The sequence below is a fragment of the Silurus meridionalis genome, chromosome 19 (genome assembly GCF_014805685.1).
Source record: "Silurus meridionalis isolate SWU-2019-XX chromosome 19, ASM1480568v1, whole genome shotgun sequence".
Classification (NCBI taxonomy): Eukaryota; Metazoa; Chordata; class Actinopteri; order Siluriformes; family Siluridae; genus Silurus; species Silurus meridionalis.
Window position 1 is genome coordinate 12,669,701 of NC_060902.1, and position 17,687 is coordinate 12,687,387.

The 17,687-nt window shown below is 39.7% G+C and overlaps 2 protein-coding genes across 5 annotated transcripts in view; both read left to right on the plus strand.

The window, feature by feature from the left end:
• The window catches only part of rassf5 (Ras association domain family member 5), a 44,801-nt gene extending 38,907 nt beyond the window's left edge, over positions 1-5,894 (plus strand). For all 3 annotated transcript variants that reach the window (XM_046875712.1, XM_046875713.1, XM_046875714.1), the window contains 4 exons: positions 1,234-1,344; positions 2,151-2,445; positions 2,603-2,718; positions 3,463-5,894. In XM_046875712.1, the coding sequence (XP_046731668.1) occupies positions 1,234-1,344; positions 2,151-2,445; positions 2,603-2,718; positions 3,463-3,615 (675 nt within the window). In that variant the 3' untranslated portion in view covers positions 3,616-5,894. The remainder of the gene's footprint in view (positions 1-1,233; positions 1,345-2,150; positions 2,446-2,602; positions 2,719-3,462) is intronic.
• A 2,770-nt stretch (positions 5,895-8,664) lies between these two features.
• On the plus strand, positions 8,665-16,792 carry dyrk3 (dual specificity tyrosine phosphorylation regulated kinase 3). Of its 2 annotated transcripts, none has more exons than XM_046875709.1 (3): positions 8,665-10,154; positions 11,692-11,804; positions 12,907-16,792. In XM_046875709.1, the coding sequence occupies exons 1-3, from the start codon at positions 10,112-10,114 to the stop codon at positions 14,494-14,496; spliced, it is 1,746 nt and encodes a 581-aa protein (XP_046731665.1). In that variant the 5' UTR covers positions 8,665-10,111; the 3' UTR covers positions 14,497-16,792. The 2 variants fall into 2 exon arrangements, with proteins under 2 accessions (XP_046731665.1, XP_046731666.1); XM_046875710.1 differs by lacking the exon at positions 8,665-10,154 and adding an exon at positions 10,180-10,593.
• The last annotated feature ends 895 nt before the right edge of the window (positions 16,793-17,687 follow it).

Genomic DNA, 17,687 nt, shown 5'->3' on the forward strand with positions numbered 1-17,687 from the left:
GCTAAATGCCATGAAGCAGAAAATGATTCATGATTCATAAAGGATTTCTTTTTTTTTTATCATCTTTCTAAAAAAAAGAAAAAACATTGCATGCTTTACAAAGGACGTTGCAAGTGACTAAAAATATCCCAGCTTTAATCTTTGTTGCTAAGGTTCATTCGGTAGCAGCTATGATCTACACACCAGAAACACCTACGTATGATCGTTTTATTTTCCACATGGGGATTCTTTTAAAACAGAAACAGAGTCTGAGACATTTAGTGAGGATTTGGGTGTGTTATATAATGTTTTTAGGCGGATGCTTTCTGGTTGGATTTATATTGCAGGACGACATTTTTGTTGACATGCTGAAAGAAAAAAAAAATTCCCTTTCCTTGGAGACCACCAAGATATTCCCACACACCCAAACATAGAAGCACACATATGCACACATTGCCTCCTGATTTCCAGATCAATACGTAAAAACAGAATTCTGCAGTACTTACATCTGCTGATTTCAACGCTAGGACTACTACTGCTAATAATGATGATGATAATAATAATAATAATAATAATAATAATAATAATAATAATAATAATAACACATGCTACTGTTCTATGTAACTAGATAATGTATGCAGATGCCCATGCTTTAATGTATTTCCATTTTTCCTTATTACATGTAAATTCCAAATCCGCTGCTGCCACCTATTTTGTCTATTTTATTGAGATTTTTTTTATTAGTGCAGTGTGCGAATGAGATCAGGTGCTTTACCAGGTCCATTTGTTTTTTCCATTGACGACACAAACATCACTCACATGCATATTGCGCCAATGTTAAAACCTTAAGTAGGAAGAGTCTCTAGCAGTCGATAAAAGCATCATACGCTTAATGGCTAATCTGTCGTTAGAGCGCAGCTTAATGCTTGGTCAGAAAGCATTTGTAGAGTTGCCAATTCCATCCAGTGTGTTTTCAGAGTGTTTTTGTTCCTTAGGGGATGGCATGAGGGGGTTTGTGGAGCTGTTAATCCAGCACTCCAAAAGGCTTATCCATCTATAAATTGGTATCTGAGCAAAAGTAATTTTACTAATATATTTTGGTAGTCGGTTAGTTGTTGAAACATAGCACAAAGTCAAGGGTTTTGGTTATCAAAGAAAAAGTCCCCATGGTTTCAAAAGGAGAACCACAATAAAGGTATTAGCATGATAAAGAGAAATAAGTTTTTAAATGCGAATCTCTTGTTTCCATTGCAGAACACCACTAAAGAGGATGTAGAGGAGAACCAACAGTCCCTCACCGAGGAAGAGGTCAAGGCAAAGATAGAGGAGTACAACTCCACACTGTCCGAAAATGGAATGAAATTAGTGAGTACAGACTTTGTTCACCTCATGTCAACATGTAACAGAATACAGATGCAAACATTCTGAATAAATACCATATACCATTACGATTTTTTTGTTTTTATTTAATACAAATTGTTGGTATTTTTTTGTTTTTATTTAATACAAATTGTTGGTATTAGATGTCAAGGTGTAACACACTTCTCTATCTGTACACAATGTAACTTTATTACTTTGCTCTCCTTGCTGCTTAGCAAGAAATTTAATCATTAGCAAGGCGTATATTTAATAGTTATTAGTCCCAGTATAAATAATGATGTAATAATGATAACGTGTAATTGATTTCTACATGTGGACTATTTGTTTGACAAAGAATCTAACACAAATTTTGATATTTATTTTTATAAATAAAATGAAAGAATTGTTCATATAACTCTGTGGAATTGCCACCTTACAGATCAAAAATCCCCCATTTGATTGGGATTTACATATTTTCATTGTGTTAATGTGGGTTTCCTTCGGGTTTCCTCCCACCTTCCAAAAACATGCAGGTGGGCAGACTGCCTACTCTGAATTGCCCTTAGATGTAAATTTGCGTGCGCATGGTACACTGTCATGAACCTGTTTGCTTTCCGTGGTACATTCCTGCGTCAATTTGTTATTTTAAGTCGGAGTTTAGTATCTCTACTTGAACTGAGTACTTCTTTGACATTTATTTTTTGTTGATTTTTTTTGCCACTATATTACGGAAGAACATTCTGTACTTTCTACACAATACAGTTTCATCAGACAATCTGTTTATCACTAATGCACATTATTTCTTTGCTCAGAATGATGATGGCACATACAACGGGTTCATTAAGGTCCACCTGAAGCTGCGTCGGCCGGTCACACTGCTATCAAACGAAGCGAACAGCTCAGGGAACTCGGACAACGGCTCAGCAGCGGCGGATATTTCAGAAAAACGCACATCCTTCTATATGCCCAGTGAGGCTGTAAAGCAGCTACATGTCAGCAGCACCACCACGGTCAGAGAGGTCATCGAAGGCCTGCTCCGGAAATACATGGTGCAGGACAATCCACTCAAGTTTGCTCTGTACAAGCAAATGCACCGCCATGGGCAGGGTAAGCAGATAACAGTGTGAATTGTGTGTCTTCATAAGTAAGACCTAATAAAGCCATATATAAGTCATGCTTACTTTTAAACACACTTTATCCAGATGCCTACAGCTCTAATATAAACAAGCTAATTCTTCTGCTTTACATCCTGTATATATTTCAGATCTTTTCCAGAAGCTTCTGGACTCGGAGCACCCGCTGGTCCTTCGCCTGTTGGCTGGTCCTGATCTAGAGAAACTTTCATTCGTACTAAAAGAGAACGAGACTGGAGAAGTAGAAGTGAGTTATTTAGCAGTGCTACACAATTAACTGTAATTGTTTTATGTCGTCTGCACTACTGGTGTTGTAGACGCCAGAAAGTAAATTAGCAATAGCTCAGTTCCAGCTTTACGTGGCACATATAGTACCATAGATAGCATCTTCAAGTGAAACTTTTGAAAGACTGCAAAATCATTAAATGTAGTTACAGGCTACTATTGGATTGATTTAGACTAAGATCTATGCCACAAGCGCGATAAGCCTGGATGCTTCCTGTAAACATCAAATCCAAGCTCTATCTATTCCACAGGTTTGTTTTAATTCATTAAAAAATCCTGATGGCAATTTGTGAGCTCTTACCATGTGACCTGGCTCACAAACTGCCATGGAATAACAGTGATGAGCTCAACCAGAACACAGCTACACTACAATAAAATGTGGCCTTAGCGTTGTTTTTTGTGACATATATCATAAAACAGTATAGTATGCCCTGGTAGTAACGATAGAGGTGTTAGTTACATGCTTGTTGCTTTTTTTTACCTTTTACTCAACAATTCATGTCTAACACAAAATATATATAATATAATAGTAAACTATAATAGTATCATTAGAATTATTCTAAAGGTCTTCAGCTTGTGTTTTTCTCTACAAATATAAAGACATTCCTCTAAAATAATCACATATTAGTTCTGTTTGTAAAAAAAAACAACAACCTTAATTCAGAGTCTTCAGTAACAATAGCTTTCTCTTTTTTGTGTCATTTAGTGGCATGCATTCTCTGTGCCTGAGCTGCAGAACTTCGTAACCATCCTGGTGAAAGAGGAAAATGAGAGGGTGAGACAGGTAAAGCAACGCTACCTGGCCTACCGGAATAAACTCGAAGAGGCTCTGAAGGAAGTGCAGAACAAACCAGGCTAATACACTGAGCCTATGGACAGACTCCTAAAAACTCTCCACTTCAGATTCCCCCCCAAAACCCCCAAACCTCCCTTATGACCTCTGGAGCCTAAGTGTTCAGAGGAGGGTTGTCAGAACCTAAAGAACAAGGGGAGAGCGATGGATCACACAATCACGTCTCTCAGGACGCGAACGGCAAACGCACACAAAGAACCAGGAGTGTGTTTCTGACTGACGTGGTTGATGTTTGAAAAAGATGTTTGTCTGTCCACAATTTCTGTTTGATGCTGCTGCTATGACTGCTACTGCGAGTGTTACTTAGCATGACGTTTTCTTTATTTTCGTTATCTTTGCTAGCGTGTCCTCTATCAGGGAGTTTTTTTTTAAGCAGAAGAAAAAACATATGATCAAAAGAGTTCTGGATTCCTGGAAGTGAACTTAAGTAAATAAATGTAAAAGCTTCGGATAAGTTAAAGGTTGAACGCGTTAATTGTGTGCTGTAAAAAAAAAAAAAAAAATCAATACTCGCTCACATTCACTTGCATTTTACAGCATAATTATCCTAACTAATACCATTATGAACATTGTACTGTATTCAGACAGACTTTTCTGTATAAATCAATACTCCATTTGTAGAAAGCATCCTCTCTTACAGTCACACACCTTTCAAATCAATAACCTCAACTCATCTGGTCAGCACTGATCATAGTCTATCATCTGATACATGCATGTGCACCTTTGGAAAGATGTGTGGAGGCTTTTTCAGTCTAATCTATAAACATTATATAAATTAGCCTGGACTCGCAAATGAATTATAAGCATGTTTTAACGCAGACGTCTCAAAACCAAACCCTACGGAAATGTGAAACGCCTATAACGTGCATATAGAGTATATAGCGCGTGGGCTCTTTTGTATAGGAGTGTGTTCCGTCAGTTCTGGTGTGACGTAAGCGTACGAAAGCACCCAAGCCTCAAAACACACCCATGACAGTGCTCAGAGCTTTCACTTTTAAACTGTAGTGTATTGCTAATTCAGTGTGTCTGGAATCCAATATGTAGGATAAGTGATTAATAATGTACTGTAGCTTAGATAATCATATCAGATTTTTATTTTAGTGGAAAAGCAAGATGGAGGGTTGCCTTCTGATAAGCTGGGAAACATCATATTGGATTATACACCAAAGCATGGTCACAACATGGACTCATAAGGCTAGTTTTTTGTAATGATCTTAAGATTGCACACATTGACCAGTCACATCGAATTACTTACACAAGGCAGCACAGACCACCAAGTGAACCAGAATATAGAATATAGAATGAAATAATCCTTTTATAACGACAAAATGATGTGCTTTGTACTTTTCTTCTGATTCTGAAAATGGATTAGTGTTGCTTTTAAGCATGTGTGAGATTTCTTTGTCTGACACTGAATATCATCATGGAGCTCAATGCAGTGTTACTAGAAAGCACAGAAAGGTGTAATGGGAGAAGAGCAACAGTGTATATCGTACAATCTGACAGTAACGTCTGTGCTTCAGCCATTGGATTTTTTTTTTTAATGCCAGTTTCATCTCTGCAATGCAAATTCGAAGCCAGGGACAATCTGGACTAACACCCACTGTGTTGTTTTAGAATATCAGAGTCTTTTTCTATAGTATAATCGCCTGTGTTGTGCACTCAAATGATCACTTCTTAAATCCAATTCACACAGGTGAGTTTTCACAGGCCTGAAGAGACACACTGATTGGAAACGATGACCAAAAAGTTCATTTTGTGGCTTTATTTGAATGCCTTAGCTCCTCCTTATCTCCTTTTTTTGCCCCTGTGCTGCCCTGCTGGCTCTAATGTTCATTTTACAAATGCGCCTCCTAGAGCATGGGAGAAATAGCATATAGTCGTGAAAAAAAAAATGGGTAGGATAGATCGAATATTGCCTTTCGTCCTATTCCGCTCGCTCTTGTATTTCTGCTGGCAGTGCCTTTTGTCTGTGTGTAGCCTTACCTGAATGTGTGTGTGTGTGTGTGTGTGTGTGTGTGTGTGTGTGTGTGTGTGTATGTGTGTGTAAAGGATATAAATATGCTCTGTTTTCTGTGTTTATTTTCCTCAAAAGTGAGGATCAGTTGTGTAAGAGTGAAAAATAAATAACTATGTGCACATGAATGTCTGTTTTTAACTTAATTTATGATGCATTTGAAGTTGTGGACAAATCAGTGCTGTCTGGCAAAATCCTTAGTTTTTTTGAGGAGTCAGAACTGTATTTCATCTGTAAAGGTAATGACAAATAAAGTAAAAGGTCATCATTTTATCTGGAATTTGTCATTTTTTTTATTTGTATTTATGTAGAAGATAAATTGAAAGATATTTCTATTAGATCACTGACACCAAATCATTGGATCAACATCAAATCAGAATCCCCCCTCCTCAATTTGATCACCAGCTTTTCCCTGCATTTGCGGCCACTAACCCGGAAGGGTGAGGGCTAACATACTTTCACGCCTATGTTTAACTGCTGCAATTCTCCAAACTGCTACGCATTCTACGTCAAAATGCAATGTTACACACTCTGAGGTGTGATTTCTACCCTTTTCCACATACATGAGCTTACAAATGCCCATGATTGGATAGTTCCAAATCCAGGTGATTGACATGTTGATTAGGCAATTATGGCAACCCAACCCAAATATGGATTCTATCCCATTAATGCAGTTGATATTAGTTAACATAAATATCTTGGCAATGAACACAGAACACAAACCGTTTCAAAGCCTGTCACGGCATGCCCATGATGTTTCTCATAACTTAGTTATATGACTAGCAAGTTACTCTTATTTCTTAGTTCTTTTCTCTTAAAGTGAATAAACCACAAAAATGCCACCATTCTTCATGAAGTCCTTCTCCTAATGGAAAACTTTATATAGCTTTATGGCTTTACCTCTAGCTGGTACAATGCACTGACACTGGTGACCCCATCCAGAGGTTCCCCAAAGAAAGCTTCACTATATCAACAATTACATATCTTAATCTGTTTAACATGAAATCCATCGTGTGTAAACCAAATTACTGTACAGAAAATCTTATTTCCAAAATCCACATTTCTAACCTTTATTCAGTGTATTTAATAGGTGCAGGTATGCAAGTAAATGCAGGTACGAGGTAAGACCAGCAGAGGGAGCCACACGGACACAATCACAAAATTTCTTACTGTAATGTATCTTTTCATTTTCTCTCCTGATAGTTGTAAGTGGTAAGTGTGTGGGATATATTAGGCAGCAAATGAACATCTTGTCCTCAACCTTGAAGTGTTAGAAGCAGGAAAAATGGGCAAGCATAAAGATTTGAGCAAGTTTGACAAGACTAAATTGCCAATAGACAACTGTATAGACTGATTAGCTGAGCATCTTCAAAACTGTAGCTCTTGTGTGGTGCTCCTTGTTTGCAGTGGTCAGTATCCATCAAAAGTGGTTCAAATAAGGAACAATGGTGAACCGGCGAAGGATCATGGGTGGCCAAGGCTCATTGATGCATGTGTGAAGCCCAATAGCCCGTGTGGTCCGATCCAACAGATGAGCTACTGTATCTTAAATTGCTAAAAAGGTTAATGCTGTTAATGCTAAATGGATCAGGACTGTTTTGGCCACAAAAGGGGACCAAAACAATATTAGGCAGGTGGTCATAATGTTATGCCTGATCGGTATTTAAAATCATGTCCAATGGAACTGGAGCTGGATACAAAGTTTATATAGAGAGCACTCAGCACTGGGTGGGAATGCACCCTGAATGTGACACCAGTATATCTCAGGTCACCATGAATGAACTCATTCTGGTGCATCTTTATCTGTAACTATTCTACAATTTGTAGTCTGTAATTTACACCGACTTTTGTTTCACAATTAAAACCCGTCCCTGACAGAGATCCACACAGTGCATTGTGCATGTCCATACATGGAGAAAATATACAGGTATTCAAGGACACAGACGTTTCAAGCAGCCCCAATAGCCACCGGTTGTAAGTGTCCATCATAATGCCCAAGTCTAAATTCAGCATTTAACTCTCATGCACTGCTGTGTCCATCAAGCCCTAGGAGGGGGTCCAGAGAGTCAGCTGTCAAGGGGTCAGCCTAAAAATTGTCAGTAAGTTTTCCCAGCAGTAAATATAGACGAGTGTCTTCTTCCTTAGCTTGCTAAGAATAGCATCTACTACAAGCATGCTGTTGCAGGCTTGCCACTTTTAGCACAGCATGGTAAACTACATCAGCTCCTCTTTCTGTTAATAGTCTAAACATGCTTGCTGAAACATGTTTATGCTATAGGAAAGAGAATAATACAGTAGCTTTTATGACTCAAGGCAGGATGCTGTGTCCTCTATCATTGCGCTATATGGCTCGCTGTCATGTGTGGTTCAAATCCAAACCCGAATCTATTAACAGTGGTTCTGATGTTGAACTGGACAAATGAATTGCAGGTGTAAAAACATTTTAATCATTGTACTTTATATTAGTTGAACGAGGCATAACAAAACATCTAAAAAAAAAAAAAAGAGGGCAACCTCTAGTCAAAACCTTGTTTCTTGAGTGACATCTTTCCAGAGAAGTTTTACTTTTAAGGGTTTCTATACAATTTGGCGTTGCATTGTATTATTTCAAGAGCATACTGGATATTTGGGACCTGACTAAAGAATTGCAAAACTCCCACAATAGTACAAGATAGATTGTGCTTGTGATGTGCCTAAGCATGTTTAATTTTTTACATTTAGCCTGAAAACTCTTCACCTTCATGTAGGCCTACACGTTCAACAAGCAACAGTGCAGCCACAAACACACTGTTATCTGCCTTATAAGCATACAATAAACACCCAAATCTTATATATGATCTGCATACACCGGAAGATTACCTAAAAGAAAAGACTCAAAGAATGATACAAGAAAAAGTGACTTTAGGTGCAAACATCAGAATTTTTTATGCAATTTTTATTTAATTTTTTATTTAAATTTGGAGAAAAAACATCGTCTTCAAAAATGAATTTAAAATCCAAATAAAATAAACGGTGCTTTTGGACTTAAAGTCTCTTGTCTTTTATTTGTACTACATGACAAAAAGTATGTGGACACCTGAACTGTGGCCAACAAAATTAGGAAGCAGTGTATAAAATTCTTGTGTTAAGGTTTCCCATTCAGTGTCCGTGTGCAAAAACTGAGGTCCAGGAACACATGGTTTGTCATGGGTGGGAGCGGAAAAACGAGTGTCCTGCGCAAAGCCCTGACCTCAACCCCAATCCTGAACATTTTTGGGACGAGCTCGACTGCACCCAACATCAGTTTCCTGACCTCACTAATGCTTTGGTTAACACAAATTCCCTCATCACGGAGGATAATAAATCCGTACTGGGGTGTTCAAGAAGCACATGAACTCAGGATGGTCGAGCCAGGTGTCCACAAACTTTTGGTCACACCTCGGTGTCCGCATACTTTTGGTCGCACTCAAAGGAGACGTTCAATCAAGGGCAACTTTGAAACACGTTATAGTGGGGTAACCACGCCCACTGGGCTACGCCCCGCCCCTTCCCCTTACTGGATGACGCGGTGGTGGAGCAGGCAGAAGATGTGCTTAGCAACAAGCTACATGTGAACTCCGGTTAAAGTAGAGAGCTTCCGTCTTCCGGAAAGAGACATAATATTTTACGAAGACGGAGCTGCTTTACGGATAAAATAACGCGTTGACAATGTCGTGAGTTTTTTTTTTAAGGAAAAATAAGGAACAAACACGAGGCACGTGAAAGAGAAGTGAATATTGTTGATCAGTTAGCCCGGAGCTAGCTCCTGCTCTAAAACTGCGTGTTGTCTGGAAATAATCGACCATTTTCTCCTTTTTCACACACGCATTTCCTCCGATTGGGATGCTGCTTTGGCTCGAAGGGCGCGTTCATACTGTGAAAGGACTGAAGAGAGAACAGGGTGGACATTTCTGTTGGATCTGGACTCGTTCTGGGAGCGGCGCTCATGTGGATGTGTGTTTTTGTTCTGCTGCGAGCTGACCGACAAAAAAGCCTTTCCGATTTTTTTTTCCTCTTACAACCCCGAAATCTACAGGAATCGAAATATTTAGAGGGGGAAACACATTTACAACAAATTGATCGAATCAGAAGATTTTAAATACGAAATAATTGTTTGATTCGAGTTGAGCATTTGCTACATCGGTTTGGCTTGGGGCCAGCACGACCACAATCCACAGGCTTAGCAGGAGGAGATCTGGCCTGGGAATCCTTCTGATACTTAAATGTGAGCGATCGACCTCCATAGTACAATCAGGTGTTTAAAAAATACAGAAAACCTGTGGATGATCATGGCCTTGGTGTGCTTTTAAATGGCCTAACTCAGGATCCGACTGGACGAGATTTCTAGGCATGAGCTGAAGATTGATCCACTTGATAAACCAGTTTATATCATTTTTTTTGATTGCACCATTAAAAAGAAGAAACTTTCGCATCATTTCATGTTGACCACAATCATTCTGTACAACCATGATGATCCTGAGCAGAAAACCAGATGGTCCGGTCACAGCAGGTAATTGGGACGTGTGTGTTACGACGCGAAATTGAATCCCTCATGTCGTGTTAGTTTGATCCTGGCCATAGTTTACACCTTGTCTATGACTCTTGACAACGGCTTCAGTAGGTTGAAACCGAACTAACTGCTTCAGGTGGTTCGATTAGAACGTCCGGTCTCGGTCACGTGACTCCGCCGTAGCCATAGTAACCAGTCTAATGTTTTGTTTATAACCTGGTGTCTGATTTATTTCCCGTCATATGGAAAGCTGCATGCGGTGTGTTTTCATAAAATAAAATAAAGTACCTCTCATCTAATGTTATCCTTCATACTTTCACAAGCTTGTTTCTCACAATCCACTTACACTAACTTGGATGTAGTGGACCCCAGCCCCCACCCCCGCAAATTGCTGACTGCGTTACAAACATGACATTTTTTTGTCCAAAAAAAGTGTCAGGTAGGTATCTGTCCCTTCTATGGGAACAAACTGTGCGTGTGATTATAGGGGTTTGTAGGATGTTTATGGTAGTTGTGGTTCTCTGCAGGTTACTAGTGTCTAAAAATCTTGCAAACCTGTATAGTTGTGGACCACTAAGAATGAAACCCATCATTTTTTTCCAAGGGGGGCATAACTAACCACAATTACATGCATATCATGATACACGTTTAAATATCAATCGAATTATTACGTTAAAAGAATTTGTGGAATTGTAATAGTGACGTTTTACAATGTAACTCAACTGACCATGATGCAAAATCAGTAGGATTTATGGATGGATTAAAAAAATGCTAAAACACACTGCAAACTGGTAAAGTAAAAAAAAAAGGAAATCAAATAAACATTAAGATACGTAGCAGTTGATCCATGGCCTGGTGGTTGGGGACCCCTGGTCTAATCGTCATGATAGACAGTTTAATATATAGCTTTAAAACTTGTTTAAAACCAACAGGATGTGCAATGTATTACAGACGCTATTACATGCTGTGGAAGTCAGACAGACCCTTTTAAAACGTTTACACCCGACTTCCTGTTTCAGCAGGAAGCGGATTCGAATTGAGCACGTTAATGCGCTTTAATTGTATCTGTAGATCTGTCAAAATTGCCTCATTCAAGTCGTGGTAGGTCACAGTGCATGTGATTATACAGAAAATTGGCTGCTGTTCTCTAATAAATGTTTTTTTGTCATGAGGGAAACACATTCATGCCACCGTCCAAGTTTTTACTTTCACACCTGATTTAAAAGCAAATGTAGTTCACAATATCCACCCTACTTCCTAATCTGGAGATTTATGTAGCATAATTGGACAAAGTTGTAGAGTCTGTGAAACTCCCATAGAGTCCTAATGCCGGCTGCTACATTGCGATCTCAAGAGATAGGTGTTTACTCGGTTGTGAGGGAAGCCTGTTTTCCGAACACCTGCAACTTGGTTACATTGTGCCTGTGGGTGTTGTGTTTTTTTTTTTTTTTTAATACACACTTGCCACTATCGTGCTTCTCAGTCCCTATACATCGGAGACTGCAGTTGAATCATCGTATGTGTCTGTGCTCCACAGCTCGGCACGGGGACGGACTGTACGACTCTTACATGCGTGACCACATCACGAATCAAGAAGCTGACCCAACCGGACAGAGCCCAGGCACCCTGCCCCCTTTGCACAAACACACAGTAAGTACGCACTTCCTCTTTTTTCAGTGATCATACTCCATACCATGCACATCCTTTCTGTCATCCAGCAAGCATTGACGTAGATGTCCAGTTTCCTCTTTTGCTCTGTGAAGCCAAACGCTTTGTCTGATTGTAATGTAATGCACTGTTAAACTGAGCTTAGCTCACTTGTATGACTAATAGTAATAGAAAGAAAAGAGTGAAACACTTTAGGGGTTTAATAGAAAAATCATTCACTTCATTTACAAGTCATGCACTTGTGTAATAACTGATTCATTATTAATTAACTATTTAATTATAAGAAGTCTTCTGGTGCGTGGAATTTTCAATTCCAGCATGGCCTAGTGCCTCGGCAGTTGGCAAGCCCACAGCGAACGAGTTGATGAGTAAATGCTCTCTCTCAGACGCTCAGTAAACAATTGTGAATTGGACCGTGTGTGTGCTGCGTGCAAGCTTTTCTAGCACAGTGGATTAGAACATAGGCTCCTGCAGTGGCGCAATGCCCAACACATAATACGGTAATAATAAAAATAGCTAGCTGTGGCCGATAACGTCTCAGAGTGGCCAGCTGATTTATTTGCCTGTTTTCTGTGATACCCACCTTTCAGCTCTCAATGCATACAAGTCTACTTTAGGTTCTCTTGTCTACAGGACTGGCTCCAAAACAATCTTCTCAGCAGCCAGGGAGTGTGTACTTTTTTATTTTTATTTGAGAGATCCCACCATTTATCCCACTGTGTTTTTACCTCACTTAGATAGGTCTTATACAAGTCAACTTTTGTTTTATGTTTTATTTTGGATTATTTTAAGGAGCATTTATATTTACATATGCTGTTACACTGGTTGTGTAGCTCTCTCTTCAATTTGTAATTTTTGTCTATTAAGGGTTTTTTTATCAACTTACCCTGATCCCTACTATTGATCCTATTTGTTTACAGCTTTGTTCTATCGATGTTGATTCCAGTACTGCTGATTGTTGTTTTTGCAGATTTCTGTATCAAAATGCATACATGTCGAAGTTTTGTTCTTTTAAACCATCTTTACCTTAATCAGCTTGCTTTTATTTGATTTTTATAACCACACTATTCTTGTTTTTCTGAAGGCTGTGAACAAGCCACCGATGAAGGATCACCTTGCGCTCCGAGGAGGTCAGGTGAAGATTAAATACCTGTATGAGGATTCATACAATCGGAAGCCCAATGGTGTGAGCCAACACAACGGTACCAGCCAAACTCCCGCCAAGCCCCAGCCTGTTCTCTCCAAAGAGCGAAGCATGGACAGCAATAGTTCAGCCAAGTCCTCTGAAAGCTCTGTGAAGCCAACCAAGCTGGGGGTTCCTCTAACCCCAGAGCAGACTCTAAAGCAGTATAGGCAAAAGCTGAGTGCACTAGAATGTCAGGAGATCCCTAATTACCCTGAGATCTACTTTGTGGGACCAAATGCTAAGAAGAGACAAGCAGTTGCAGGAGGTTCGAACAACTCTGGATATGATGATGACCAGGGAGGGTATATCCATGTGCCACATGACCACGTTGCCTATCGTTATGAGTTCTTAAAGGTAATTGGTAAAGGAAGTTTCGGCCAAGTGGCAAAAGTCTACGACCATAAGTTACACCAGCATCTTGCTCTAAAGATGGTGCGCAACGAGAAGCGGTTTCATCGGCAGGCAGCGGAGGAGATCCGAATCCTGGAGCATTTGAAAAAGCAGGACAAGACAGGCAGCATGAACATAGTGCATATACAGGAGAACTTTACCTTCCGCAATCATATCTGCATGACTTTTGAGCTGCTTAGCATGAATCTCTATGAACTCATCAAGCGCAATAAATTCCAGGGCTTCAGCCTGCCTTTGGTGCGTAAGTTCGCCCACTCCATTTTGCAGTGTCTGGAATCTCTGCACCGCCATAAGATCATCCATTGTGACCTAAAACCAGAGAATATTCTTCTCAAGCAGCAGGGTCGGAGTGGTATCAAGGTCATAGACTTTGGCTCCAGTTGCTTTGAACACCAGCGTGTTTATACCTACATTCAGTCCAGATTTTATAGAGCACCTGAAGTCATTTTAGGCTCACGCTACGGCATGCCCATAGACATATGGAGCTTTGGCTGCATTCTTGCTGAACTCCTGACTGGATACCCTCTCTTTCCTGGTGAGGATGAGGGGGACCAATTGGCCTGCATGATGGAGCTTTTGGGCATGCCCCCTCAGAAGCTTCTGGAGCAAGCCAAGCGTGCCAAGAACTTCATTAACTCCAAAGGCCACCCACGTTATTGTACTGTCTCCACCCTTAGCAACGGCACCCAGGTGCTTAACGGGAGTCGTTCTCGGCGAGGCAAGTTAAGGGGTCCCCCGGGCAGCAAAGAGTGGGTGACTGCACTCAAAGGGTGTGATGACCCAACATTTATTGACTTTCTGAAGAAGTGTCTGGACTGGGAGCCCAGTACTCGCATGACTCCAGTTTTGGCCTTGCAGCACCCATGGCTTTATAAGAGGCTACCCAAGCCTGTACATAGCGGAGAGAAGTCCATGGTACCCAAGCGGATTACCGAGCATGGAACTACTTTCCCCAGCATCGTCCCAAAGGTTCCCCCTGTAATGGGCCCAACCAACAACAAAATGAGGACCAACATGATTGGGGACACTGGTGGGAATATACCACTGCGTACAGTGCTACCAAAGCTTGTTTCATAGAGCTGATCACCTATTCAGGGAAAAGACATTTTAATTGGTTGATTTAATGTAGGTTTTGTTTGCTTTTTTAAAATGAGTGGCAATACTCCAGTGTTTTGACTTCGGTTTTTAAAACTACGAAGCACAAAAAAAAAACATGCATTTTTATATGGCGGTGAAATGGTAGCGTTGGTTTCCTTCAAATGGCTTTTGATAGGGCATTTGGCAAGTTCCGAATTTGGTTTTTGTTTTTACACTTTTAAAAGGAATGGCATGCTACTTAAGTGCACAAGTGGGTGAAAAAAAGTTCTGTAACCTCATGGGGTTTACACTATTTTTAAAGAAAGAAAAAAAAAAAGAACATTTTCTAAGGGCTGTCTTTTAAATCTTTACCATTTAGGTCTCGATGCTGAGTGTTTTGAATGGTTTCAAAATCAAATAACAATTTCAGAGCTTTATCTACAGCAAAGAGCCTCATTACTTTGCTTAAGGTTCCAACTGTTCTCTGATTCAGCAGACAAACGATATATATATAAATTATTTTAACTGACCAATTATTAGCACGATTTCGGCTTTTCGTTATCTTTTCTCGACGCTCACAATCGGGACACGGGAGCGTGAGTCATTTGGAAGTTTCTTTTCTCATGTGCTCCTTTAGGTCAAAACACTGTGCATTGCCAGAATGAGCAGGGAGATGGAAAAAAAATCCCAGCTTTTTCTAGAGAAGGAGAACATAGATGCCCTACAGTGAAATAAAGAAGTATGTGTGCTCTGGGAGCAGTTGTTTGTTGGCTCGATTAATACGCTGTTCTTTTTTTTTGAAAGCTGTCAGTCAGGTTGTACTTGAAAGTAATAAGCAAGATGAGAAGTGGGACAAGTGTAAGTATGCAGTCAAGAAGTTTGTGCTATCAAGCAGTGGTTGTGGCCTAGTAAGGGGTCTGTGTTCCTAGCCATGTTATCTCTTAACCATATATTGCTGGATTTAGATTAAGGATAAAATGGTCAGGGAGCTATCAGATGTACATCATTGAGCTACCAGCCTCCATTCTTTTTAAAACTGAGCAAGCCCACCGTCGTGCTTTCTGACACGGCTCTACACTGTGACCTGTTTTTCTTCTTGCTTTTTTTTTTTTTTGGGGTACTCTCTTCCATGATAACACTAAACGCTTCCTTTTCATGCACTCATGCTCTTGAATGCACCACAGAGCACGTAGCCATGTACATTTCTTTTTAAGATTTCGAAGAAAAGAGCTTTTGATAACCGGAAACAACTGATTCAACAGAAGTACAACTGTTTGTTGACACTGCCATGACTTCACACCTGTAGGCCTTGAATTAACACTGAATGATTAAAAGACTAGTTGTTCTGAGGCAAAGACTATTTTAGAAAATGAATGGTGCTGACCTTATAGCCCTCTCACCTGCATGCTGTGCCTTTATCATGCAATTTTATATTCTTAGGACCAATAAGTTAAACTCTAAAATACGTGTAAAAAAAACAAAACGCCATAGGGTTTTTATATTTGTAGACTGCATTCTCTTCTTCTCTGGTTTTCACTTCCTCTGGTTATGCATGGATCCCAAATCTGCAGTGACAATAATTAAGGCAGGAACGCAAACCAAGCAGGTGAATAGCGTAACAGTTCTTTTCCGACTATTTGCAGTCCATTATTCTAAGGGTGTAAGGGCAGGCACAAATTCATATCCGTTGCTTAGTCTATTGTCGATTATCCTGACTAATTAATTTCTATCAATAACAAGTGCTTCTGTGTTCATTCAGTAAAAAAAAAAGGAATGGAAAATTTATCACGGCATAACAATCCATCTTTCGTTAGTCTACCTCTTAATTACGCGTCTCAGGTTCTGGCAATATCACCAAAACAGTCATCGTTAAAATTCAAGTTGTGGCATCTTTCACTTCAGCGCTTCTGACTGTGTGCGTGGTCTTCTCTATAGGAAGAACTCTGCTCTTTTAAAGCTCATTGAGTGTTTGAATAACACCTAGGCTCTACACATTGCCTTGTTTTAGCTTCTAGACCACCTTCAATCAGGGTTTTTCTTTTCTTTTCAAAACTTCTTTTGAGTCCTTTTTTAAACCTTGACATCATTATCACTTTGACATTGACTCAATTTTAAAAAGAGAACAAACTGATGATGGTGAAATATACCTTTCTGTGATGTGTCTTTGTAGCTGTTTTCAGCACGGATATGGAAACAAGTGTAAAGGACTGAATGCTGAATTATGTCCGTAATGTAACCAAATGAGCTTGTATTAGTTTCTTTTTAAAAAAATAAAATAAAAACAATGTTAACTGCAGTAAACGTTTGCTGCCTTTTTCTTCTTGGTTTCGGTTTGTCGGGACGCATGCGAAACCGTGAACGCAAGCTCCGTGTTTATTTTGCTCAAACTTCATAGACAAATGTCACTGGGACAGTAATAGTGATTGGGGAGATATTCAACATGAAACCTGTTCAGGAATTTTAGTTCGAAGCATAACTCATAGCTTTATTTACTGCTCTTTTGTTTTGAAACGTTTAGGGGTATTGTCAAAGGAATGGTGTGAATGTTTTGACATTTCCACTGTTTTATAAATACCCCACTTGTACACCATGTATGCTGTGAGTGTGTAAACGTCTAAAATTAGTCAAATTAGAAAGAAAAACGGCCACAATGGTGACCCTTGGGCCTTAATCTTTTCCATGTGTGATTTGGTTATACAGTTTTCAATGGCTCTATTTAAAAGCACCAGCTGCATTTGCTTTCCTGAGGGTTCGATTGTTAAAAAGGCTGTGGAAAATCGATTTCGTCGCACTTAAAAGGTGAAATCACAAGACGCAAAACCTCAGAGTGACAGGTAAATCAGGAACCAGTTAGTTGAGGTATCCTTAGGAGGTGGAGCCGAGCAAATCCACATTGCCGACCATTATTCACACGAAACCTGTTGAGTTTCTGTCTGCTGAGGCGCTCGGCTAAAATATAAATCTATGAAATTGTACGCAGAATGGATCAGTATTTGGGTAAAGATTTGTGTACATGTTTCCCACGCAGAACGAAAAATCGATTCCGGGTTTGCTAAAGAATAGTAAACAACCATTTTCTTCGTAGTCGTGTTGTGTTTGTTGATAAATAGCAATCACCTGTAAAAAACAAACATTAGCGGGGACATGTACATGAACACAGCTGATTTTGTGACACCCATAAAACTAGACAA

Coding starts and splice junctions, on each gene's coding strand:
- dyrk3 (XM_046875709.1), top strand. CDS start 10,112: ATGATGATCCTGAGCAGAAAACCAGATGGTCCGGTCACAGCAG. Junction 10,155..11,691: donor AGATGGTCCGGTCACAGCAG/GTAATTGGGACG, acceptor TGTGCTCCACAG/CTCGGCACGGGGACGGACTG. Junction 11,805..12,906: donor CCCCTTTGCACAAACACACA/GTAAGTACGCAC, acceptor GTTTTTCTGAAG/GCTGTGAACAAGCCACCGAT.